Source organism: Clinocottus analis, unplaced genomic scaffold (assembly GCF_023055335.1).
Source record: "Clinocottus analis isolate CAN_PGR_092001 unplaced genomic scaffold, fCliAna1.0.p SCAF_25, whole genome shotgun sequence".
NCBI classification, from domain to species: domain Eukaryota; kingdom Metazoa; phylum Chordata; class Actinopteri; order Perciformes; family Cottidae; genus Clinocottus; species Clinocottus analis.
In genome coordinates, this window is record NW_027175987.1 from 2,692,501 (window position 1) to 2,719,471 (window position 26,971).

Below are 26,971 nucleotides of genomic sequence, written 5' to 3' on the forward strand. Positions count from 1 at the left end.
GTCTCCGCGCCATCAAGTGCGCTTCGGAAAGGAACCGCACTTTCGGTTTTAATCAGCTTTTTCAAAGCTTCAGTTTTTCCGACTCAAATTTGGAATTTTGCCGGCTTGCACCAGCCTTTAATATGGGAAACATTTTGATTCAGTATTCTAGGGGAATTGAGGCGGTGAGGGGATTAGCTCACGGGTCAAAGTAAATCTACGATAATTGTTTGCATCGAGGTCATTAGGTATATTTTGACATCAAAATGTGTGCCGTTGACCAATAGCAAGCCGTCCTGACAGTGCTGAGCCTGAGAGGAAATAATGGAGGATGTTACTATAGTTCACTTCCTGTGTTGCACCATTCGCTTTGCTTTAACCTGGTCTGACAGTAGAAACTGTTTCACTCAGAAGAAATGGTTAGAATGAAAAGTCTCAGAAACTATATTCGTTAACAACCTAAAACGTTTGAATTAATTGAGGAAAAGCATATATCAATTGAAGAAAGCTTCTCTTGCATGCTGCATGAATTGATAATCATAGACTTTAAACAAGATGGTGTTCAAAATATGTTGCTCTTTCATTCACAGCAGTCTATAGACATACTACATTATACAACACTTAGCATTGTGCTGATCTCTGCATTATCTGTTTTTCCAAAAGGTTTTATATACTTTGCCTCCCGGTGAAGACAGACTGCAGAAGTCGTAATCTTATTTATGCAGCACTCCTCCCGTCTGCTCCAGCGGCCCCTCAATCCGTGTGGCCTGTTTGATGATTTGCGGCCCATTTTAAGCCACAACCCTGTGATCTGTTGACCACAAACCCCCAGCAACACTGACCGAGCCTGCCCTCGAGCAGTCTGGGTTGCACACACACATACCCTGACCGACACAGGCGAAGCACAGAAACACACACATACATTGACACACACCTCACATCTACTGTACACACACACACCGAAGCACTGAATTATGGGTCTCTCCCATAGGCTGATCCCTTCTGTTAGAAGCCTGAGCTGAGCTGTGGTCCAAACCCAATGTTTTCCTTAATAGAGGGTATGGGTGCTAAAACTATTAGAGGCAGCAATCATAGTCTTAATCATATTGGATTTCTTCATACCAAGCACTTTCCTTAGGAGGCTACAGGGCTGAGAGGTCTGGGTGGTTGGAGGTTGGATAAATATGGAAGTGTGTGTGTGTGTGTCGCAAGCAAGAGAGAAACAAAGACAGTATAGTTATAGTTTTGCCGTAGACCTCTTTTTATGTAAATGCATGCTTCTGAGTACAATAGTTGGTGGCAATTAGCAAACTGTGGTCTCGTTGTGTGGTTCCAGACAGACAGAGGCTTCAGGTGAGACTTCAAACATGCAGTTACATCACCACAGTCCTGATAACAAAGACAATACAGAGATAAAGGGAGAGCCAAGAATGTGACAAAGGAAAAACTAAACCGGTCGAAATACGAGTCTCCGATTCATGAAGGAATATATATTCATGTTTTGACCAGGAATTTATTTCCCAGCTTTCGCCGTCACATCAGCTCCTGTTGGCAGCTTCGTGCAGACACACACAACATCCATGCAGCCGCCACGCAGACACAGAATAAGCTCCTCCCCCTCTGTCCAGCCCCGGGAGTGAAATACCAACGTTTTGTCAGGGCAGTCTGCGTCTGATACCAACGCACCCTTCAGCGTCTTTATGAGATGCACCTGGCCGTCGCGATACTCCAATGTCAACCCATTTGTGGCAATGGGAGCCGCTTTAGAGCAACTGCTCCGGGAGTCAGACGACGTAGTAAAAAAAGCGACAAAATTGGCAGATTGAGGAGGAAGTTTGTGTCTCAAGTGAATCGAAAGGTCAACTCGTTTTAAGTGAAGTAAAGTTTCAATGTTGTTACGTTCACCCCTGAGAGAGTGACGACCAAGCATCCCGACGTGTTGGGAATGAGCACGGGTTGCTCTCGAACACACACACGAACACACACACACACACACACACACACACACACACACACACACACACACACACACACACACACAAATATGAATCAAGGCTGTAAATAAATTAAAGAGATTGTAAAAACATTCTTTCAGCCTTGGCGGAGGCTCAGATCAACAGGGCTGGGCGCCGACACTGCATATTTATGAAATAATGAGAGTCTTATGAAGGCAGTTAAATGCAACGTCTCTGATGTGACAGCCAGCACCGCTCATAGTCAAGGCCAGCGAGAGGAAGCGCTAATAATCTATGGCCGGCTATTTGTGCAACTCCTCCACCACAAGCCGTCCAAACGCTGCCTTCCACCTCCAAACCACTGGCAGCATAGAGGAGTTATTTCCCATGTCCTATCACCGGGCTCTCTCTCTCCGCCTTCCCCGCCTCCCACTCTGTGCTTCTGAGAGCTTTTCTGTCTGTTTGTTGGTCTGTTTTGCTCTGTCTCCATGTCGGCTTGGCCGGCTCTCATTCTGGCCGCCATCTTCCTCCAACACAGACACAAGTACTGACTCTATTTCCTCTCTCTCACCCACTCACAAACACAAGCAAACACTCCCATGCGCTGACAAAAATCCCTGTTTTCTCCAACTCATCCTCGTCCAAAATTGTATCGCTGCGGTGATGCAGGCAGAATCATTTATGGGCTTCTCGTAAAACATATTAATTTCTCAGTTTTCAGCACGGGCCTGATGTCTGCTTTAGTTCTCAATAGGAACAGGTTCACTTCATTAGTTGCAGCAGCGAGGATAAAACGTCTGAGCCACAGTGACTAAGAGAAACACATTGGAAGCCTGGCTGATGTCCGAACTTCATGAATCTCATTCTCATCCCCTTTTCAGTCCACACATGTACTGTTTTTTTCTTTGTTCTAGTCTTTTGATGAAGTAGGGCTGGATACCATTTAAAAAAAACCTATGCCGGTCCCGCTACCAGTGCCGTACAAATAGTTGGCCGAGTGAGCAGAGATGAGCATTGACAGGTGAAGAGCGGCGCTCAAAGCCGCTTGAGGCCGTCCAAACTGCTCGCTCCACGAAACAGACAAACTGCGTTGCATTTTCATCTCGGCTGTCGGCTACCAAATGTCTTTTTTCACATCCGAAGCTTCTACTGAAGTTCTCTGATGAAGCTTCAAAAGTCCTTTGACAAAATTCTCAATTTGATTGAAGTGTTTTATCGGATTAAATGAGCCTTTCTTTAATAAATGTAAGCGTTTTAATTGAGTGATGCTACACAGCCTTGTCACCACAGGTGCGTTCTTTGTGTGCGGCGAGTGGGAGAGCAAACCGTTTTTGATCGCAGGGAACATTATATTTTTCAAGGCCAAATGCCAACAAATATGTATTGAAGCAGTATTCAGCTTTTGAGAGGATTGAACTACTCGGCGCTCCATACAAAGTCCTTTGTAGTGCTCAGGAGTATCACGATTCCTTTAGTCAGTGCTGCACAGTAACCTTGTAGACGGCCCGTTAGTCTGCTATTCATCTGCTTTTCATTCACACGGAAAGAGAGCGAGAGTCAGGTTTTCAAGAATCTCCTTGCCATTGAGAGGCCGCTACCATGGTGTCGGTTCATATTAGAACTTTAACCCTTTCACAGTGTATTTTCAGGTCATGGGAGTTCATTGTAACATTTCGGTTGTCAACAACGTATTCAGCATTTGGCTGTACTCGACTCCTCCCTCTTGTGTCACCTTTGGTTGTAAAAAACAAAAACAATAACAAAATGGCAACGACGAAAATGCTGAACTCAAGGCTTTAAAACTCGAGTCCACAAAGCAATGAGTGACAACCACAGTCCTCCATCTCTGAACAAAACGCAGCCTGTTCCTGAGCGTGAGCTTACCGGTAGCAGCAGAATGCTGCACAGCGGGGGGTTAATCTCCCACTCATTACTGTAAGAAAGGATGCAGCTATTAAAACTTTTTCCAACACTAAAAATACGTTTTATATCTGTCAAGCACATCAGAAGTCTCTCTGGTGGTCCCGGAGTTAAATGCTGGCAAACCGTGCACGGCAATAGTTGGGAAGGTTGTATACATTTGTGCGTGTTCTTTTCCACACTTTATCTGAGGCAGCTTGTTCTCATCAGGGAGACAATTTGGACTCTGCTTCCTAACGGATGTGCTGACAGAAGGTTTGGAAATGACAGAGCAGCGTTGACCCTCAGTCAAAGTGGGATCCCCCACCCAAAAACTCTTACGACACCCACTTCCACAGATATACTCCTTGTTCACGGTCAGTATCTCAAGGTACACGTTACTATTTTGCTCTCGCTCGCTCTGTTTTCCCGCAGGCTCAATGCGCTCGCGTGAAATTGAACATTTCTCCCTCTGATTTGCCGTGAAATGGCGTACTTGTGTGGGATTACGCCGCCTTAGCTTCAGCGTGGAGTCTTTGAGAGGAGAGGAGCAGAGAGGAGAGGATGTTTGGTCCACTTACTCCGTCTTCTGCAGCTCCATAGACAGAGCCCTGTGCAATTTACACAAACTCTGTAGTGAAGACAGACACGTATGGAAAAACAAACACACAGTGTCCACATGCATGCGTACAGGCAGTGAGTTACAAGTCGGTGTGTCTGTGAGTGCGTACCAAGTGGCGCACAGGAAGGAGGCAGGACTTGAAAGCTAAATAAACAGAGATCAGTGACAGTGGTGGAAGGAGAGCCGCCACCAAATGAAAGAAAAGCGAACGAGGGATGGGTGGGAGAGAGATGAAGGGCTCGCTGCTGTGTACTCTAGAGATTTGTCCTTGAGAGCGCCGAACCTGGGTGGGGAAAGGGAGGAAGGCTGGTGATTGAGGGTTTGAGAATTGATGGAAGATGAAGAGACATGAGTTGTTTTTGGAGGGATGGGGACAGGGCTGAGGATGGAGGGGCTCTGGGAGGATGAAGAGGGGAGGAGGAGGAGGAGGAGGGTAAAACCCAGCTGTGTTCCAGACCTGTTAGACAGAGGAAGAGGAGGAGGGCAACAGGTCTGCTCCCTCCTCGGCTTCGATCTACCTCTCCTGGTTAACTGTAAACATCTGTCCTTTTTTTGTCTTTTGGACTGTTCTGATACTTTTACATTAACCCCCCCCCGCCCCCCCGACCCCAACTGTGTCTCTTACATTTCTTCCTCTTTTCTTCTCATGCTGTCTCTCATTTTATTCCATCTCTCTCACTTAATATTTTCTCTCCTCCTCCATTTACATTCTTCTCCTCTACTGAAAGACACATGCACGACATGCAGATGTTAACTCCTACATAAAACCTCTCAATCATATCCCTTTGATATGAAATATGCTTCTTTTATAGCTAAAGTCTGCAGCATTACACTCCATGCTACTTAAGTATTCACTACTCTGCAGGGGAAATCCAGTCCGTGGATCAAATAGTGCAAACAAGAACACATTGAGTCTTGAATGCTTTGCTGAGGTGCACACACAAACTCACGGAGGGGAAAAAAATCTGTTTGATAGACATTACATCATTTGAACATCGTCAGGATGATGTGTGATGATTGAAGGCTGCAGTGCTTGACACGCACACACAGAAACCTCAGCAAGGATTCCTCTCCTAAAAATTAAATGAGTTCAGTCACCTGGACCCGTTTGGACAACTGCTGTTTCTCAATCTGGACCCAGTTTTTACTCCATTACACAATTTATGTTCATGCAGAAGATTATGTGCTGCTCTCATGTTTCAGCCGGACCTCAAATGTGGCCTTTGTAGAAGTACAAATCATTCTTTGGGAATTATTCCGTCTAAAGCCATTAGACCAACCAAAGCAGACTGCGGGAGATAAGAGAGAGTGGTCGGACCCTGGTTAGGGGCCGGGGAGGCACGCTTTAAACACACACGGCTGTTTGCTCCTTTCTCATGCCGCGGAGAAGACCCGGCTCATCTGGTTTGGATAGCATCACACATCATAATGGAAGCCGGATAAATCCCATGGAATTCAATGAGAGTTTTTCCTCTGCGAAAAAATAAGAGCAAACTTTGAAATGTGTTAGGATTAGTAGAGGCAGTGATGTGGACGAGGAGCTTTGAGGGAGATATGGTTAGAGTGACCTGATCTAGTGTGGATCTTAGCGAGTTCTTTAATCTTATGTGTCTTGATACAGCGGAAGGAATCTGATGGATCTGATGGCGGGTGAGATCATTTTATTTGTTTCAAGTGCAGTTCATTTACATCCGTGCTCCTATATAGAAAAAAAACAACCCAACAAATTCTTGAAATAAAGCAGATACACCATTAAGAATGATGAAATGATACTTGACATGACACTAGGAGTCTTTTCAGAGACTGTAAGGGGATTCTTTACCCAAACATCTAAGGGACTGTTAAACTAATAACTGCCACGTTCTATTAAAATCACACCAAACATAGGTCGCTTTGGAGGAAGAAAAAAGAAAAGGCTGCGCATTCCCAAACATTTTGTTCAAGAGAAAAACATAACTCTTAAGCCTCGGCCCTCTGACCCCACTTCAGTCGTCGGGAGGGGAAAAAGCAAACCACCGGCCCAACTTACTGCGTCCTCTCCTATCGTAGGAAAAGTCACTTCTGAAAGTTGACGCTAACTAAGTCCAGACAATGCAACAAGCATACAGCACGGCAAAACAGACAAATCCTAAAGCAAAGTCGTACGCAAAACTTGTATCATCACACAAGCCGTGTGTGCACTTCAGCAGATTATGGCTGCAACCCCGCCATCTCGCCTACCACACAGCACCACCTCATGTAATAAACTGACACACACACACACACAGCAGTCGCAGCAGCAGCAGAATATTATCAACAGTTCCATAAAACAAAATGTAAACTGTCATTAAAGTATAGCCTGCATTGTCACACATTATACAAGTTGCACTAATAAGAAAACTATATAAAATTTTAAGAATTTTCAACCGTGTTGTCCTCATTTATTAACACAGACTTATTATGGTTCAATAATTATGGGTTCTTGATGTTGTAAGAAAACAAAAAATGAAGCTCAACTTCCTTGAACAGTGTTCCACCGCTCTGTTCCACCTTCTGCTTGTGGGCATTCACTGTGAGGGTCCAGCTGTGTGCTTTGTCTGTCCGGATCAAGCGATACTTTATTATTTTCTCTGTTTTCTGGGGAGGCAGGAAAGCTGGGATGACTGGCACAGCGGCAGCACTGCCAAGTCAAACAGCGGGGGTTTATTTGTGGACAAGTGTAGGGGCGACCTCCCCCACATTCACCGGAGACTCTTATTAAGAGGAGAGACAGTAGACTCAGGGGGACTGGAGGGGCAGATACAGTATGTGATGTGTACCGGTGCCTATAGGTCTGGTTTCATGGGCGGGAAGGAGATAAACACACAGAGACGAGCTAGAAAGGGGGATGATAACAGAGAGTAGCGAACTTCACTTAGAAGAACGGAGGATTAGGAAAGGACGAGGAGGGGATGGATGTTTATAGAGGATTTTTACCATTCCAAGCTAAAAGTGTGACACGTCCCATCTTTAGACACTCACCCCCTCAGACAGGAAATAAGACAGGACGGAAGGAAGAAGGAGGGGAGGGGTCGAGGGCTTTCCGTGGAAGCTGGGAGCAGCAGGCCTCTGCCACTGGGATTGTCCCTCTAGTAATCCCTGGATTTCCGAGGCTGAGACAGGGGGTGGACCAGGCACGGTGAGAGACTTAGTGAGACAGAGAAAGAGGGGGAACGAGAGACGACAGAAAGGAAGTGGGAAGAGAAAGAAAGGCGGGGACAAAGGAGAAACAATATTCACAATATCGGCGCTGTCTGGGTGGAGAAAAAAAAAATCGGGGTTGTTTACAGGTTATTGCTCAAAGAGGAATGCGGCGTGTGTGCTTATGGCGGGTTGTATATGTGAGCGTGCATGTGCATTGTGGGTATTAAAAGGGATACAATTGGGAAAAAAAACAACAAGTCTCTGTCTTGCCGTAAAGCTTTTGACGGTGCGAGATGAGTTGAAAGTGATGCTACCTTCAAATAGGCCAACGATACACGCAGAAAGGCGGCGAATTGGCTGTGAAACTATTTCGGCAACGCTCTGACGACGGAGGTCGCGTCTGAGGCGTTTGAGACGGATTACACGATCCCCCTGGAGGGACATGAGAAAGAGCACGTTGTTGAGAAAACTGTAGGAGACAACGGTGAAGCTATCATGCGAGATTGTCCAGACAACTTTGATGTGGTCCTGTGCGACAGCGTCGTTTTCTTAATGTGTTCAAGGTGCTTTTCAGAGCTAAAAGGTCAGACAACGCCAGGCTTTTAAAATAAAACAGCTGACACTGCAACATGCACATTGAAGCACAAAGTCACACTGGGATACGGGAATGGCCACATGGGTGCTTTTTGTGAAACCTGTAATGATTCTTCTGCCGTGGCTGTGAAGGGGAAATGACACTCACACAAATTGGTACCCAGCCTTTTTTGGGGCTGCTCTGTAGGGAGCGGGGATGAGCTATCGCACTTCTCCTATTCTTGGGTCGCCCTGGATGTTATTTCAACTCCCTTTCTCCCTCCCTTCAGCCACCCCAGGGTGCTGTGAACCCAATCCCCTCTTACCGTCTGTAGCCGAGGGGGGGGGGGGGGAAGCCGACTCGGCCCAGAGGAACCCAGCAGTGCGTGTCCCGGGTCAGAGGTCTAGATCTTCTCTTTTTCAGGCAATGAAACACAAGCGGCTCTCAGAGAGACGAGAGCGGTGGAGGGGAACACACCAAGCTCAAACTGTTTGTACCGTTTTCTTCTTCAGGGGCTGATTGGATGACCAGAGACAAAGACAGAGAAAGGATGGAATTCCCTTTCTGTCGGTGCGGATGGAATTCCAAGACGCCACAATATTTGTAATTGTTACACATTCTGGATGCGTTAATATAACAGCAAACAGCTCCTCGCAAAGCTATTGCGGAGTGCTGTCAACCTGAGCAGAGAATGAAGTCTCTCTCGCTGTGTGTGTGTGTTGTTATCTGAGCTTCTCTGTGCTCTGTTGACATAGGCAGGCCGGTTACGGCTGCATTTCAGTGCATGTGAGTTTCTCTGTTTCTCTGATGGCGAGGTGATGGCCGCCCCCTGCTCTGCACTGCGCTCATACAGCGGGTTCCAGTCTTCAGAATGAGCTTATGAGCATGCTGAAATTAACGTTTGGCACCAAACATTGTGTGCACAAGTTTAAAAGGTGCTGAATTTTGAGACTCTGAGCATTTGTATTGAATCTCAACAGCTTTCAACATGGCAATAGCCAGCCGGCGGACATTTAAAGAGGAGAATAACCTTAATGTGGAAACCGCTCGCAACCACGAGAGCCCCAAATAGTCACTGCCTCATTGGATTCAGAAGGTCACAGACAGCCATTGTGACGATTACAGAAGCAGAGGCTGTTTCCTGTCTTGTATGTTACACATTCAAACCTGAGAGGACAAAAGTTGCGTGAGCAAAACAAGGAGAAGAATAGATCTCCTGAGAGAAGTAGCTTGTGTAAAGCTGGGGGAAAGAGGGAGAACAAACCTTCTCAGATCTCCTGCCTGACGCTGGCACGCACCGTGGTGCTTTCAAGCACCTGACCGCCTGGTAATACCCAGCGCCCATGCCAGGCTAATACCCAAACTCTCCACCGCGCAAATGTAGAGGAATCACCTCCATCTGTACAGCACATGCTCCTCTCGTAGAGAACAAGGCTTTGTTTGTCTTACCACTCTTTCACACTCTCAACTCACTCCTGCTTTTGTTCTCTGTGCCTGCTCTCCTGCACTCCTCCCTCCCTTTCTTCACTTCTGCATCGATTTTGCAGCCTTGTATAGTGTCTCATTGTTTTTGCCACAATGGATAGAGAAATGAAAAAGGGAAAGTGGACATGAGGGAGGGGAAAAAAAGATGGGAACGGAGAGGATTGTTGTTAACGATGGGTTCTCCTCCTTTGCTTCACACACTCCTCCAGCCGTAAAGGAAAATATAATCCGGCGTTACAGGCCACACTACCTTCTGTTGTATCGCAGCTCGAAGCCCTTTAGCACTACCCATCAGTCACGTTCTTCGACTCAGATGAATGAGGTATAAGAGGGGAGCGATGTAGTCGACAAGAGGGGAACTCTCTCAGTTCCAGCTCCTTGTCATCGGCACCTACTCATGCTTCAGACCCGTTAAACCTTCAAACAAGCTGACACTTTTGCAAGCAAAACAGCCAGGATTTAACGCACTTCAAGGTCAATTGCTGCAATGCACACACATGTTGATAAATTTCATTTTCTGAAAGATGAAAGATCTCTCTGATTTCTTCTCTTTTTTTCCCCATGTAACTCCTGCCCCACCCCCCTTTTTTTTATGTTTTCTTTCCAATGCGCGCTAATGAATTTTTGGAGTGTGGCGCTCAGATCGCAGGTTCCAAAACCATCCGTGTGCTCTGCTCCTTCCAGCTTTGTTCTTATAAAGCGTTCATTTAATTACAATGGGAGTTTCTCACGCATGTATTTGAAAAGAAAGGAGAGAGACCTGCAGTAGTAAACTGTGTGGTGAGAGAAGTCAATGTGAGTTACTTTGAAAAAGCCTCGCTGTAAAGTCAGCCGGTCTGTCAGGGCGAGTGGACCACTTCACCATGAGAACACCCACTCCGTCAGCCAACACGTGCACACACAAACACATTCACACGTATGAGTATAAATGAGAGTACGCACACACACACACACACACACGGGGGATGTTTGCATTTTTCCTCCTCTCCCACTCAGCCTCTCCCGCAGTGATTGACATGCTCTTTCATGCAGCTCAGCACAAACCCAAGCGCCATGGTTACAGCTACAGAGATGTTCTTTCCCCGGGAGACGGACAATATTGAAATAACAACTCCCCTAACAACACGATCCACCGCCACACACACCACCGTGCATCCTCCACTGCACCCTCTTGTCTGTCATGTCTGGCGCTGTTTGGCGTGTTAAGGGAAACTCCCGGAGCTGGGAGTCGTACAAACAGCCTGGCAGGTGTGTGCGCCGTGCCAGCTCCAGCCCCCTTGACTCTACCCCGGGCCCGCTCTGGTGTTTGCATTGGAAAAACCCTTGAGACGTGGCAAAGAGCCTTGTGGGTCAAGGCCTTGGGGCAATGGCATTTTGTTGGACCAGAATCAGCAGCGGAGTTAGCTACTGTAGCTCGGTAGGCGCCAGGCAGAACCAAGAGTAATGGGTTCGTTGGGTCTGGCATCCTTTTAGAGCTTTAAAAGAATCTCACGTGTGATGGAAATAGAAAATGAAATTTGGAATGGCGTCATAACTCTCACAGCAGGTGGGCTTCTGGGTTTGGGAAATGGTCACAGATTTAATCAAGACCCACCTCTGGCCGAGCGGCGGCGTGGCGCTGCGCATAGCGGGGAAACACGTCAAAAAGAATAAATAAGATCAGACTCGGTTTGTGGTGGAGCAGTGGGAGCAAGGAGCTGGCAGAAGAGAATGAACACTCTTCTGTAGTGAAAGTGGAGAACGAGAAAAGTCAACTCAAGAAGAGAGGATCATGAGAGTGAAAGAGATATGTGTGCCGTTAGCTCATCAGTTGTCTCTTTGCATTATGGGAAAGGAAAAGAAAGCGCACTAAAGCAAAAAGTGGAGCCCAGCAGACTGGTTAGCGAGCACAATGACCTCAGAGAGACGCAGAGAGGGAGTCACAAGGTTGAGCTTAGAGCTGGGTTGGGATTATCCCAGCGTAAGGGTTACCTGGAGTTGAAAAAGTCAATATGCACGATGGGCATTTATGATTAAGAAAACAGAACATAATTGTGTGAATTACGACCCAGACTTTTGACATGGGGCTCAATCAGTTGCGCAGCTGTATCGGCCTTAAGCTGCTCCACAAATCATCCGGGCCTGGATGCTGACGTTCTCCCTGGAGTATTTTTCCGAAGCGCTAGTCAGGTTTCTTGGATAATTGGGATCATAGACATGGATCGGTCGGGCGTTGTTTGAGGATGTGATGAGCCGAGTCACTTGTTCTAATCAAGTCAACTCAAACGGTCTCACTATGAGGTGCAATGTGGAACTGTGTGAAATCCGTAAGAGAGTTGATTGACAACTCGGTCCCGCACCGCCAGGCCAGTCAGAGGTGGCGTGGGATTGTGGAGGGCGGGAGCAGCTCGGTTAACCCCTGGTGTCAGGACAGCTGCGGAGTTGTCGGGCTGGCTGGCGGCTGCACGCTATAAATTTACTCTAAAGAGGGTTTACTTTTGATTTTAATGGCTGCTGTAAATTTACAGCACCCTAGCCTGGTGAAAGAGAAAGAAGGGTTGTTTTTGAAGGCTCCCTCTCTCTCTCTCTCTCTCTCTCTCTCTCTCTCTCTCTCTCTCTCTCTCTCTCTCTCTCTCTCTCTTCAACCCTCCCTTTTCTTCCCATATTTCTCCCTCCTACTGAAGAAAGTCAGTGGAGTTTTGCCATGTCTCTTGTGGTCTGCATTTACCTGTAGTCAGCCTGTATGGAAAGTGTATGAAAATACGAAAACGCTGCATAGTATTATATTATAAAATATTTTGCCGACATTCAGAAATAATGGCTTCAATGTGTATTAAGGTCATGTTGTATTTTAAAGGAGGAACACTGGCCATGCTCACACAGTTTCTCCCGCTTCATGACAAATTCAGAGCAGAAGAAACTGAGTTTGTGGATGCAGAAAGTAACAGTCCTGTCTCTCTCTCTCTCTCTCTCTCCCCATGCAGGTGCTGTTTGCGTTGAACCAGACACTGCTGCAGCACGAGGGCGTGCGAGCAGGCAGCCTGCAGGGCTCCTACACCACCGAGGACCTCATTACCCACTACAACTGTGGAGACCTCAGCTCCATCATCTTCAACCATGACACCTCACAGGTTGGTCTCCTCCTTTGGATGTCGGATGAAGGTGCAGAAAACGTTTCCTCAAAAGGTTCATCCCAAAATAAAAATGGAATCACTCTCCTGTTCGCTTTCCTTTCAGCTGTTTCCTTTCAGCTGCAGCTTCACGAAAAAAAAAAAAAGAGTCAATTATAAGAGCAACTTTCAAAAAGGGAAACATGAAGACTGTAAAATGAGTATGAACAGCTCGCCAAACATAATACATCTAATGCCATAATTGCACTTTGCCAAAAAAAAAAATCCAAAATGTTTTGTATTATCGCCCATATTTTCCTACTTACAAAGTTTGATGTGGTCCAACAACAACCTGCTGTCAATGTCTCGGTGCCTTCACGCTCCAATGACCCGTTTCTTCCGGTTGTTCCCAATAGACTTCACATTACAACAATCACACACATGCATCCATTTTGCGTCGGTGTCGAGTAACAACAATCTGCACAAATTGAAAAATACCTTCGGTGCGAGCAGCTTAGTCTAATTAAAGATTCTTAAGTAGTTGTGAATGTCAGCGTGAATGTTTGTCCGCCTCTCCGTGTCGGTCCTTTCCTGGGTTACCGGCCTTCTCCCAATGTCAACTGGGGTTGTCTCAATCGGACAATGACCAACTAAAAAAAATCTCTACTTTCCCTTTTTACATTCACTTTACAGGGACAACCAAGAGCAGCGCTTTAGTCTGCCTTCGCTGGAGTGTAGTGAAAGGAAATTTGGTCGCTTTGGGGTTTTTGTTCTGTTGGACAAAACGGATGGTGAGGTTTCTGGTATTATGAAATAATAGCTACTTGCAGCTTTAGTTCAAAAACCGTAATGGTATTCAAAAAAAACCCAAATCTGTCAGACCCCTGATTTGGGTTGGCAGCCCTCTCGTACCCACTTCTCTGCCATTACGCTATCGTCGCCTCAAACTTTCAGGCTTGCACATCGATTCCGCAAAACTGCACATTGCCATCTTAATCCCTCTCAGCCTCAAGTTACTTGATAGTCTGGCACTTTAAAAGCTTTGGACTCAGCAGTAATTTCGCCATCTGACCTTCTCTAACTCTGTGTTTCCTAACATAGCCTCTGCTCCCGCAGAGATGTCCTCCTCATCGGTCTTCTGCTGGCTGTCAAAAGGCCACTCAGTGTACAGCCCACACTGACACACATTGGCACCGTGTGCAGTGGCTCTCACTCCGTCTCCACCCTTGAATACAGATTTACTCAAAAGCCCTCCTCATGAGTCACTTATGCCGTGTCAACCTCCCTCACTGAATCTCAAGCGTCATTAAGTCTAACGCGCCATGTAACCCCAGCTCACCGCTCAACTGCAGAGATGCAGCATCATTAACACGAGAGACACATCTCACCACGTTTGTCTCCCTCGCTGTCTGAGTCTTTCCACCGCTTTCTCTCTGGAGGCCACGAAGAGCTCGACAGCCGCAGTTTCGACAGCTACGTTTGTCTCCCGCATGCGCGCTTTACATCATAAATCATACCGGTTCGCCTCCTGGTCCTCATGTCACGATAACATGTATTAACATTCCCCAGCACATGCTCGAGCAATCGATGCTTGACTGTGGTGCCTGCTTCTGTAGCCCAGTGATCTATAGGAGGTTTGTGTGTGTTTCTGTATGTGTGTAAGTGGGCGTGTGTGTGTGTGTGTGTGTGTGAACTTTGAGCAGCGTAAAAAAAAGCAGGTGTTTTCTGATAGATAGGACCTTATCCACCACCCCTGATGCTTCCCCAGTTCATCATCCTAGAAAGAGGTTGATGATGGGCCCAGAGAGCAGATCAGTGCAGGACAGGGTAAAGCTTTTCATCACTGAAACAAAGTCAAAGGGAGACAGAGAGTAAGAAGAGAGACAGAGAAGAAATAAGGCAAAAGGCACAAGGTTTATATATATATATATATATATATATATATATATATATATATATATATATATATATATATATATATATATATATATATAAACACAAAGACAAGCAACTTCAAAGAATTGCAAAATGTTGCAATTGAATAGTTCTTTTGAAAATTGCTGCGGTTGAAGCACCGAGATGAAATGTGATAGAAGAGGAAATAACAAGGGAAATGAAAGGTAAGGCAGGGACAGGGAAATAAATGGAAAAGAAAGGCAACAGACAACAGAAGGACTTCAAAAGAGCCAAACCATAAAAGAAGAATAGAAGAGAGTAAATTGCTGGCAGGGCAGACAAACTGCAAGTCAGTGCAGAGGGATACCAGTGTTGAGGAAGGAGAAAGAGTTCCCTGTCACTCCACATTTCCTGTGCAGGTCGGGATCCAGAGCAGCTAATGGCCCTTCGTATGATAAGTTATCTGCATTCACCGCTGCACTCCCACCTCAACCCGTCTCCGACCGAACACTTTTTGTACCTCGTCATGGAACACTCACGCTATCCTCGCTCGTTTAGAGCAACGATGAAGCTTTGTCTCTTTTTCTCCTTAACTCTGCTTCATTTTACTTCTCAATCATGAACCCCCGTCCATCTGGATGAACTTGGGTCATGCACCCTGGAAAAACCCAGGCAGACATTACTAGTCTTCAGGCTATGGATATCGATTTCTTTCTTTCTTTCTGGCTTTCTTCTCTCACAAAGTAAGTATATGTAGAGATAAGTGAGTGATGCGGCTCAGGTCACACAAAGCATTTGGATTTGCGGGTATTAAAATTAACGATCTGCCAAATGAGTGAAACTGTGGCAGAAAACATTCTGGTTGAAGAATTAAAAAGTAATCTGGATGCGTGGTTTTTATTTCTGTAAGTTGCAGAAGCTCATCCTCAAAGTAGAACATTTCACATCACTTTTCTGTGGCAGCTTGACAAAGGCTCATCTATGTTCCCTGACAAGATGTCACCATCCTACACACTGGAGTCCTCCACTCGGGTTGGGCCAGCGAAAACATGTTCAAAATCATTTTCTATTGACACCGCACTGCAAAATTTATGTAGCAGAACAAGAGATCACATTGTTTTCTATTTCACGGCGCATTTTGTCTTCTACGGAAAAAAAAAAAATGCTGCCTACATTCCCCACAATGCCACTCGAACGCCAACACTCGGGTCAGAGATTCATGTGTTATACTATTAGTTGCTAATGTAGCATTTAGCTTCTTCCCTGAATCAGAGATGAGGAGCGGTGACATCACCAGAGTGAAATCTATCAGACTTGTAGACGTCATACAACTTTTCCCACATATTGATGGCTGAAGAGCAAAACTTCTTATCTGAAAAATACACTTTTTTTTGGGAACGAAAAGAAAAAAATGTTGTTTTCTTGCAGAATACTATTTGTTAAGTAATAAAAAAGAAAAATACACAAAGATAGAAGGTTCCCTCCACCTGCCCCGGATCATTTTGGAGGTAGGAAGTTTTGCACTTTGGCCATCGATATGTACTCCCACCTCCCTGCTCCCCCCCTAAAACACCTGTAGACAGACTGTCAAATTGTTATCTGTTCATGTGGGATGTGTATCACATCCCACATGATGTTGGATGTGTATCACATCCCACATGAAATAAATAAATTTGAGTTAGAACTGTTCAACCATTATGTGAAACAGACCGTAGGAAGGGCAGAAGGTGTCAGGTATAGATTATGAATGGATGCACCTTGGCCACATGTGGTACAATAAATCCCCCCATGCATTCAGTATTCAGACACCACACACACACACACACACATTGATTTATGCATCATTTGCAGCTGTGTTACTGTTGTGTCAATTTTAGACAGAGCCCGAATGTGTGTGTGTGTGTGTGTTCTTGTCACACTCCAATACATTTCCAGATGAAACACATCTGCATATGTGCACTCAAACACACACACATTGACACACAGAGACCCAAATCCTTCTTTCGCCAATCGCTCCATCTTTTGATTCTTTCCAACTTGGGAAGGAACGCCGCAGGCTGGGTGGCCTCAGGTGGTTGTGCGAGAAGGAAGGCGACAAGAAGTCCGGACAGAAAGAGAGAGATCCCGCAGAAACATTCACAGGGGGAGGCGGCTCGCCCTGAGTTCAGTTCATACTGCAGTCCAAAATAGCGATGACAACACATGGAAAAGAATTGCGGCACCACAATAGTAAAAACAGTCACAAGAAGAAGTTTCAAGCCGAATGAAGCGTACTCTGGCGTATTGGGATCTCAGCTATCTCTAATTTTTCATAGTTTATTGCGTACATATATCAAGAAAAGGAGCCAGAAAAGTCACATACCGGCACAATGATACCCTGACAGGAAGCGAATGGAAGTGAAGACAGACTGTGTGCGTTTAGGCGTGTCTGTGAGTCGGACAGCTCCGACCCCGGTGCCAAAGTCCCGGCTATCCCGTCGCCGACTCCGCGCTCATCCTCACAGATTAACAGCCTGTCGAATCCACGGATGCAGCCAAGCATGGCCCGGAGCCAGCGTGGGCTGTCTCTGCCTGCCCAGCTCTTAATAAATCACGCAGCAATTAAACACACCTTCACACGCTCACACTGCACGTGCCTCCGTGTCCCCACTTAGACAGACACACACTCGCACACGCGTAAACACATCAGTGAACGCAGTCACGTATACAGAAATGGGCTCGGACGGCCCGCCCTCCTCCACTTTCTCGCCTTCATTTACTGACGCGTTCTCATTTGAAGACCAGCAGAGCACCGCATTGGTCATTTTCTGTCGAGCTGTCGCGTCACAAACACTCACGGTTGCCAGGTCTCACACTCACACAAGCTCGCACGTTCTGCCAGGTTGTCACCAACACCGTCCTCTTCTTTCTTTCCATCTCTTTTCTTTTTTTTTTTTATAACCTCTCAATTTCTTTAACACCAGTTATTTCTTCTTGTGTTTGATGTATGCCTTTAATGATTCATGTGCGTTTTATTCTCCCGTGGATTTTCATCATGAATGTTTTTAAATTAAAAAAAATTCTCTCTCCGCCTTTCTGACTCCCTCAGCTGCCTCACTTCATCAACAGCTCTCTGCCAGCTCATGACCGCATGATGGCCCTGCAGATTGACAGCTACTTCCGCCAGGAGCTCATCTACAAACGCAACGAGCGGATGGCTCGCCGTGTGTCCACCCTGCTGCAGCGGAACCCCAACCAGACATACTTCTTTGCTTTTGGTGCAGGTAAGGGAGCCTCAGGTACTGCATGTGGGCATGTTCAGGTGTATGAGTTTCGTTTCCGGCCCTGAGGCGCTTCAAAAGGTTACAGTGGCTGACCTTTGTCCCGCTGGTTATGTGACGTCTCTTTAAACTGCAGGCCAAACAATAGGAGAATCCATCATGGCGGCAACTGCATCATGGCTCTCTATTTTGTATTAAAAGAAGTCTTTCCAAATACATTCTGATTGGAGCTGAAAGTGTATGTTTGCATGTAATTGTGAAGCGTAAGAGAGATCAGGTTTGCTTTGGTCTGGAACACTGATTCTGTCAGCACTAATGTGTGTTTATGGCAAACAATTTGCTCTATTTTGTCTTTGAAAGCAAAGCTGGAGAAAAAGCAGGACAATAATAGTGTTCAATGGTTCCCAGATCTCTGGCAGGCAGAACTGGGTATCTTTGCAAGTACGCACACTCACACACACACACACACACACACACACACACACACACACACACACACACACACACACACAGAAGTCTCCATTACAGCCAGCTCCCACCTCAGAAATGAAGAAACCATAAGCTGTTTGTTTCAATTAGCATTCCTGGCTAATGCTGCTAATGTTTCCTGAATGGTATAGTAGTGTGGCCTGAGGGAACTGTGTGTGTGTGTGTGTGTGTGTGTGTGTGTGTGTGCGTGTGTGTGTGTGTGTGTGTGTGTGTGTGTGTGTTTGTTTGTGTGTGTGTGTGTGTGTGTGTGTGTGTGTGTGTGTGTGTGTCTGTGTGTGTTTGCCCACAAAAACAGGTGGTGGGTGGGTGTCTGTTTACTGTATGACCGTGTGTGTCTGTGCTTGTGCATCTGAAAATGGGTGGTACCGCCTCAAGGGTGTGAGTGTGTGTATACGTGCAAGTGTGTGTGTGCCACAGTGTGTGATTAATGCTGCCTTGGTCCCTCATGTGAGCAGTTCTTGCTCCCACTGCTGTTGGTATTGTTGGACAAGGCTGCTGTTGCACCATCCAGCTGTTACGTATGTGTGTGTGTGTGTGTGTGTGTGTGTGTGTGTGTGTGTGTGTGTGTGTGTGCGCGCGTGTGCGTGTGTAAGGACTGAACACTGTAAGCTTGCATATGAACTATGACAGCTATGAGGGAGTGAAATTGTGCAATAATACTTCAATAAGTGTTTCTCTAAGTGTGCGTAGTTGAAGAAATGAGGGCTGATGATACGCCCCTCTAATTTCCAAACTGTGTTTATGACCCAACTCCTGAGGCTAAAAAAAAAGCAGTTGGCGTAGAGAGTAACAAGAAAGTTTAAAAAAACAAACCTATTTTCTTATTAGCAATATATGAGCATATGCACAACAACATAATAACAGATGAGGCAATATTTTGTTACAGCAATAAGCTGGGAAATATTTCTTTTGGTCTTTTGGTACGAGCAAACTGAAAATACAGAGTATTACTTTTAAAATTAAAAAAAAAGTGTTACATTATTGTTTTATTTGAAGCAGCACTGTATTGTTGTGTGCAACAATGTTGTTGCACACAACGTGGAAACGTAAATGGCCCGATCAAGAGCCAGAGTTTGGTTTGTCCGTTCTGGGCTACTGTGAAAAAAAAAAAGATTGTGTACAGCCAATAAAAAAATATTCTGTGGATAAATGTGTGTACGTGCCTGAGCATCAGACATTGTCAGCTTACATGAAGAAGACTATTAACACTTCCTTGCAAAGCATTCCCACTTGTGCTCCATAGTGAAGTGGTTGTATTCAACAGTATTCCAGTAATCCACGCACATAAAACTGACATTTTACATGTACATTCGTCCCCGTTTTGTCTCCTAAGACAGACGAATTTTACCATTAAAATCTGTTCTAATGCAGGCTCATGTTTTCCAGATTGCCAGTCAGTACGGCAGCGATGTGTCAGCTCTCCAGTGTGTTCTACCTGGACAGACCGGAGGTGAACATGTGTGCGGGGGGGGGGTCACCGACAGGCTGTAGCACTGTGGGGAGGAGAACAGACAGCTAGTGTGAAGTGATGGGAACCACGACAGTCATAGCGCTCACGTACAATGCTCTCGCTCTCTCTTTCTCACAAGCACGCACGTGCGCGCGTGAGCTAACACAGAAGTCTCAGTAGAAGTCTCAGGAAGGCCATGAGGGCTGCACATTCTCTCAATCCTGCACTCACAATCTGTAATTAGGGTCTGATTTATAACGACTGAGGCTAATTATGCAAATAGGGGATGCCCTCTGAGTTACTTCAAGGAGAACTTTGAAGCTCGAGAAATAAATCAAAAACTAGTTGGAAAAGAAGAACAAAATGCATATTAAATTACTTTAAAAAAAATCCATAACTTGTAGAACTATCTAAAAAAATTAAATGATTGAAACCAACAACTGTAAAAAAAAGAGAACACTGTGCCGCTCACTAAAGACTGTCGTCTTGAACGCTTTCGCCAATGCCCCGTTAAGTTCAATGACCACAGACAAAACTTGTCAATAATTCATTGCAGGTCGAGAATACAGGTTATTAAAACTCAAGCTCTTCCACCACACCGTTTCCTTAATAAGACAGCTCAAAAGTCCTCCCCCTCTCCTACAGTGAGTCTACCACACTCATCATGTCTCCTTCTGCACCTGTAATTTCTATATTTCTTGTAACTGCACGGATTAAGTTTGCTGATTAGACATAAAATTAGTGTCAGGTGACAAACCGAGCCCCCAAGATGTTTTGTCAGCTGACACACGCAGCTCTAGATGCAGATGTACTGAAAACAAGATGAAGAAAAGGCCTCATGAATGAGCCACAAAAGGTCTCTCCAATGCTTTAATCACAAAGCTTCCTTTCTCTCATCTCTTGTTTCTGTCTTTAAGACGCTGACTCATGTCTTTACAGACTTGTAACTGCATCCCTGCTGGTCCCAGTTTCCTATTGGCCGTAACCAGCCATGAAATTTTATCATCCAATGATGCCAAGACGTATCAAGTGACGGCTCGGCCTCCCAAAAATGTGACTGCGCTTTTCAAGATTTTAAGAAGACGTTTCTGGAAGTGTTCAGGCTCGCTTAGTGAAAGGAGTTCTGCTTACAGTCTGATAACAATCAGAGAGGATCGGAGATGTGGGGGTTAAGATTGACCAGACATATTTTTTTCATAAATACAGCCTGGGGAGACGTATAACTGCCATTTTCAGGCCAAATGTGGGCGTACATTAATGTGAACACATAAAATCCAATCTTTATGGTCAGATCTCAAAAGAATCACATTAACATGACGTGTGTAACTGCAGGCAGCGGGCTCATAGTACATGGCTGATTCTTGGGGAGTATAAAATAGAATAGTCATAACTTCTGATCCCTCCGTAACTATAATTGTGTCTATTTATGTCTGTGTCAAGTTTTTGTGTTCATCAGGTTACATTTCTGCTATATGACAGATAAATATTAATGGCCCCTCTCGCTGCCTTTCCCCTGGACCTCTCACTTCCAGCCTGAACCGTGTCCAGAGAGCAGAAGGAAAACAGGGCTGTCGGGAAAGAGCCGGGGCAGCGCTCAGGTCAAGGCCGTCTAGAGTTACCGATGTCGAAGTCCGTCCAAGAGTTTTTTCACAGGGTAATTAAACGTTACGACGTGTGTATAAAGTGGTTCAGGCAGGAAATCCATCTCTGCTCAGCTCAGCACCTCACTTCCCAGCCTCCCCCTTTCCTCTCGCGGTACACCTACACCTTCCTGCAGAATAAGTACTTTTATGTGCAAAATGTATGCTTTTGTACTTGCGAAAGCACTTTCTTTCTCTTTTTCCTCCATCTTGCACACATATGTTGTAACAGACATTCTTTATTTTCTTCACTTTCAGCAACAGGTTATTAATGCAAATTACAGACGGCATTTTCCAGCAGACATAACTTAATTACCTCAGGCAGTATAGAGGAGACTAACTGAGCAGCATTACTCTTTCACTGGCGCTGTTGGGCCAACATTTTATATCGATGGTCCACAGAAACAACTCAGTCAACTTGAGTCTCGTGGTCTCACGTGTTACAGTCATATTTCAGACACTAATGCGGAATATAGTTGGAATAGTTCATTCTTATGCAGTGAGAGAACATTACCACAAGTCTATGATACATCAGTAAAACTCCACACGTCAGTATTTTTTTGTGCCATTGTATCAAATGACTACCGGTACATGTTAAAAATGTTGCTTGCAGTCATGAACCTTGTCACCTAATCTTGCAGCTCTAGGCAGCAATTTAGCCTCGTCAATTTGGTTTTATAGTGTTAATACACAATAAATTGTTCAGATAAAACCACTGTGCTCTAGTAGCCAAGCAACGAACCAGAGGCACACAAAATCGAGCTCAAAGATTTAGCAGGAGTTAGTAATTATTATGCAGACTTTCTCAATCATTTTTTCCTACTTGTGACCACTGCCATTTTGAAGTTGTTATAGGGGTGGTGGGATTAGTCAAGTTTAGGTTATGCATATCGAGGTAAGCCGAGCAGAAGCATAGTAAGGCAAGTCACGCCTTCATCATGGTCGAAAAAAAGAGATGATGTGATCGGGAAGGTCTCGTGACCTAATTTTCTATAATACTTAGCAACAATATGTTTCTGTTTGTTGCACTGAATATTTGTCGAAACAAAAGGAGTTTGTTTCCGGTACAACTTACTGCCAGATAAATTAACTTTAGGAGCTTTCGGTACAAGGGGGATATAGGATCCAGGAAGCTTGCTGCCAGTATTCTAAGAACCAGTAAGCTAGCAGCCAGTAAGCTAGGATCAAGTAAGCTAGCAGCCAGTATATTAAGAACCAGTAAGCTAGGAGCCAGTAAGCTAGGATCCAGTAAACTAGGATCTAGTAAACTGGCAGCCAGTATATGAGAATCCAGTAAGATGGCAGCCAGTAAGCTTGGATCCAGTAAACTGGCAGCGAGTAAGCTTGGATCCAGTAAACTGGCAGCCAGTAAGATTTGGATAGGATCCAAATGGGTGGAAAAAGGCAAGCTGTCTGTCCCCTCACAGCCTCTCATCCTTTCCCTTAACACCACTGTGGTCACTATCAGTATTATATAATGTGGACCAAGCAAATTCACCCACCATGGCATGACGTTAGTGTCCTTGGTGAGGCCAAGTGAACGTATCACTGTTTCCCTCTGGACAGAATGACACAGCAGCACCAGATGATAGCAGTGAGGGGAAAACATGCCTCCAGACACGCTGTACACACATTAAACACGTGTTTTGTTGCTATTGTAAACAGATACAAGCCTCAATGTGATTATTTTTTCCATCACTCCCTCAGTAAAATATGCATTCTCAATCACGGGCAAACAACAAACATACACTGTCATTTTCATACACGAACACAGAACACACAGATATATCATTGCTGAAGAGTGGAAGGGCAGTGTGTTGTTGGAGCTCTGTGGTGTGCTTCAGCAGGTTTTCATTTGCCAGTTCCTTGGCTGCCGCTGCCCGGCTTATTGAAAACATCCCATGGAATTTCCTGACGATGCCACAGCTTAGACACCGCTTCACACACACATACACACACACACACACACACACACACACACACACACACTCACACGTGTGTCTGTGTCATGTTTACAACACAATGTCATATGATCTTCAACGATTTCTATCACCAAAAAGAGTAGTTACTGTCAAAAAATACACATGTAGCCTTGTGTGTTTTGAAGTCTGAGCCGCTCTGGTTCTGAAAGTTGTTGTACGGGCCCATAATAGCCCATTGTGCAGACAGAGGGGGCCCATGTGTTTCGCTGTCGCTTGTGGTGCTGTGGTGTTGAAGTGATGACTGAGGGAGAGAGCCTGCTTGGCGTGCATGTCACTTTGTCTCTGTGGCTCTTCCTACGTGTGTGCATATCTGCGTTTCTCAACCATTTGTTTTCCATCGACTGTCTGCTGCCGACTCGAGTTCCATCTTTCCACCTGCCTCCCTGCCAGTTTGTCTTAAGCTGCTATCTTTCTGTTCCTTTTCCGCTGCTGCTGTCTCGTCTTCATGAAACTGACGCCACACCTCGCTGCTGTCTCGCCTGCTTCACTTTGTCTCGTCCACTGCATGGCGCAGAGACATTTTATGAAGTGACGGAGATGCGATATATGTGCGTCTTCTGCTCAGCGCAGAAGACGGATAGAGATGCAGGGATAATATTAGTGCTTTTCTTCTGACAGTTTGGTTGGGGCATACATTTTCATTTATTTTGAAATGGAATGGGATTTGGCCTAAAGGCCAGGGTTTTTAGCAGCAGGATGATGGTGTATGTGTGTCACAGTGTGTGTAGTGCTTTGGTCCAATACAGGGCTACTTCTGTCCACTACTGTGAACATGTCCCTCCCAGTAGTACAACCTGCTTCTCACCTAAAGTTATAAAAACTGTTTCATAAGTACCATTTATATCTAAGAACTCACATTTTATTTGTGTAATCATTTATGGATGGTCTGTTTCATACAAAAAGGAGAATGCTAAATTCTGAGAGTCACCAAGATGAAAACATACAAATATTCTCTATATTTTCTTCTTTTCTGGCTTCTGCAGTGCGGCTAGTATGCAAATGTGTACTGTACCTCGTTAAATTTTGCACATACTTTACTGTTTGTTATTTAATTTGCAGGCCCTCTCGTGTTTTTTGGGAAAGAAATAACATTTAACAATAGTTTAATTAAATGTTGTACAAAGAAACATAACACAAATATTTGGAAAATATTGAAAGCAGAGGAAAGCACACATACCGTATAACTATTGTGGCAACAGAGTTAGCTCTAACGAGGTGAGTTAAAAACATCTTCTGGTAACTTTTAGCTCCGCTGCCTCTAATTCCAGCCTTTAATGAAATCCTCACAGCTCATTAGTTTGTTCAAGATTACACACTTCATTAGCAACTGAACGAACATCTCATATCCTTTTTTAAAGCCAACAAGCTTCATGCTACATTTAATAAACACATGGATGCCTCAGTCTGGCTTGCTTTGATCTTTCTGAGCATTAACATTGCCCCTAAATGCACACAGCGAAAAACTGTGTCGATTGAAGAATCCAACAACACAGAGGTTCACTTCTCGGGACCTATGGCACTGCTGGTGAACCAATTTGGAAGTTAATTGCATTCACCTGGTGTCCCAGGTGTAAATCAGACCCTGATTAAATGGTAAGAATGAAAACCAGCCGGCCTGTGGTTCTGAGAAACAACCGATGTGGAACATTGTTTATGCCAGCACCGACACGGACACACACGCACATGCGCACACACACACACACACACACACACACACACAGCTACGTACACAGTCGCATGCCTACGTGCACTTACTTTTTTATCTCTGAGCTCATGCCTGCTGGGCAGCATCTCCGGGTAATGTATGCCAGCAACACACACACACATATACACACACACACACACACACACACACACACACACACACACACACACACCACGTCATCGACACATGCGCACATAAACAGGATGACGTGCGTGGAAGCATTTGTATTTGGTAAAGAAAGTGAATATGTGACTATTGTCTACACGCTCACATGAAAGCTCAATGCGTCTCCTTTTCATCTGTAACTTCAACTGAAGGGTGGAGGAGAGGAAATGAACCGACGGTGCAAGAATGAGATGAGAAAGATAAAGGCCGCCAGACAGAGCTCTGTAAGGACTCCACGTCTTCTGTGTGAGTGCGTGCGTGTGCACGCTTATGTGTGTCCACTATTGACCAGCTGCTCCCTATACTCCTCTTGTCTAAGCAGGGGAACAAGCAGCTGACAGGAACAAAAAGAAACAGAGCAATTTTTCCAAAATTTTGTTCGCTCCACTCAGCTCAGCTCTTTTCTTCCTCTATTTTATTTCTCCTTTTGTATTCCTGCTCCACTTTCCCTGTTTGCCCCCCTTCTGTTTTTCCCTCGCTTCACCAACTTTTTGTCTCTACCGACCACAACATGGACACGGTCCCTTTTTTTATATATGTGTGTGTGCTTTGCAAAACTGCTACGGCAAACTTGCAGTCTAAACATTTAGCATGTGGGATGTCACTTTAAAGCCTCGAACACTGAACCGCTGAGCGCCTCTCCGACATGGACCGGAGTCAGGCCCGCCGCATGCAGCCGTCGGCCTCTGGATCTGATCCCGCTCCAGCTCTCTTGATCGCCGTAGTTGACCAGAACCAGAACCAGCACTTGGATGGAAACCTCCACATGAACAGCCGTCTCTCGTGACACCTCAGCGGGGTGCAGGGAGACAGACGTCCGGCCGCATGCATGGAAATGAAGTCATTATGGAGATGAGGAATGAGGGAGAGATGTGGGAGGATGGAGAGGGGGGAGGATCATTCCACCGCTACAAACCTACGATTGAAGAGATAGAATTTAACATCCTGAATTGTTAGATTTTCACATCAAGTGAAAGCAGTGCTTAATTTTCAAGGCAATGGTTCAAGTATTTCTGCAGTGCTGTGGGTCGTTGTTTCTCCGGCTCCGCACTGTTAATCCAAAGGCTGCTGTGTGATTTATAGAGGGATCCTGGTACTGTAAATCTGGAAATGCACAGCGAGGCGTGGGGATGCTAGGCCTATTAAAATCTTTGTTGCATTAGTCATATGTTGTTCAAGGGAAAGAGTGAAAGTGCTACGCAGGATAAGACGGAGAGAGTCTTACTCTATTCAGCAGCATCCAATACTTCAGGTAGACAACAACAACAACAACAGTGGGCAGATTAACAGGTTAGAACATAAAATAAAACCTGAATAAATCCAAGGAATTGAAACAAATGTGGACGCTTCCATACCAGGCACGAGGAGCCGCAGGATTTGATGAGTATGAAAATGACCTCACCACCGGATCTCAACCCAAATGACCTTCAACAAAGCTTAGCTCTTTGTTCTTTTATGGCACATATTACGATTACAACTGTGGCCAATTTACCACTTAAACATTTGCAGTATTTTTTTTTTAAACGGCGCTTCTTTGATGAACAAACCAACAACAGCCATGGATTTCGTTGAAAATGACAACTGTCCGTGGCACATTTCATCAGCTGTAGCGAGCTAGC

The 26,971-nt window shown here is 45.2% G+C and overlaps 1 protein-coding gene across 2 annotated transcripts in view; it reads left to right on the top strand.

Annotated features, from left to right (window-relative positions):
* Positions 1-26,971, top strand: part of trabd2b (TraB domain containing 2B) — a 58,402-nt gene that overhangs the window by 21,761 nt on the left and 9,670 nt on the right. For both annotated transcript variants that reach the window (XM_068591376.1, XM_068591377.1), the window contains exons 3-4: positions 12,640-12,786; positions 17,750-17,924. In XM_068591376.1, the coding sequence (XP_068447477.1) occupies positions 12,640-12,786; positions 17,750-17,924 (322 nt within the window). The remainder of the gene's footprint in view (positions 1-12,639; positions 12,787-17,749; positions 17,925-26,971) is intronic.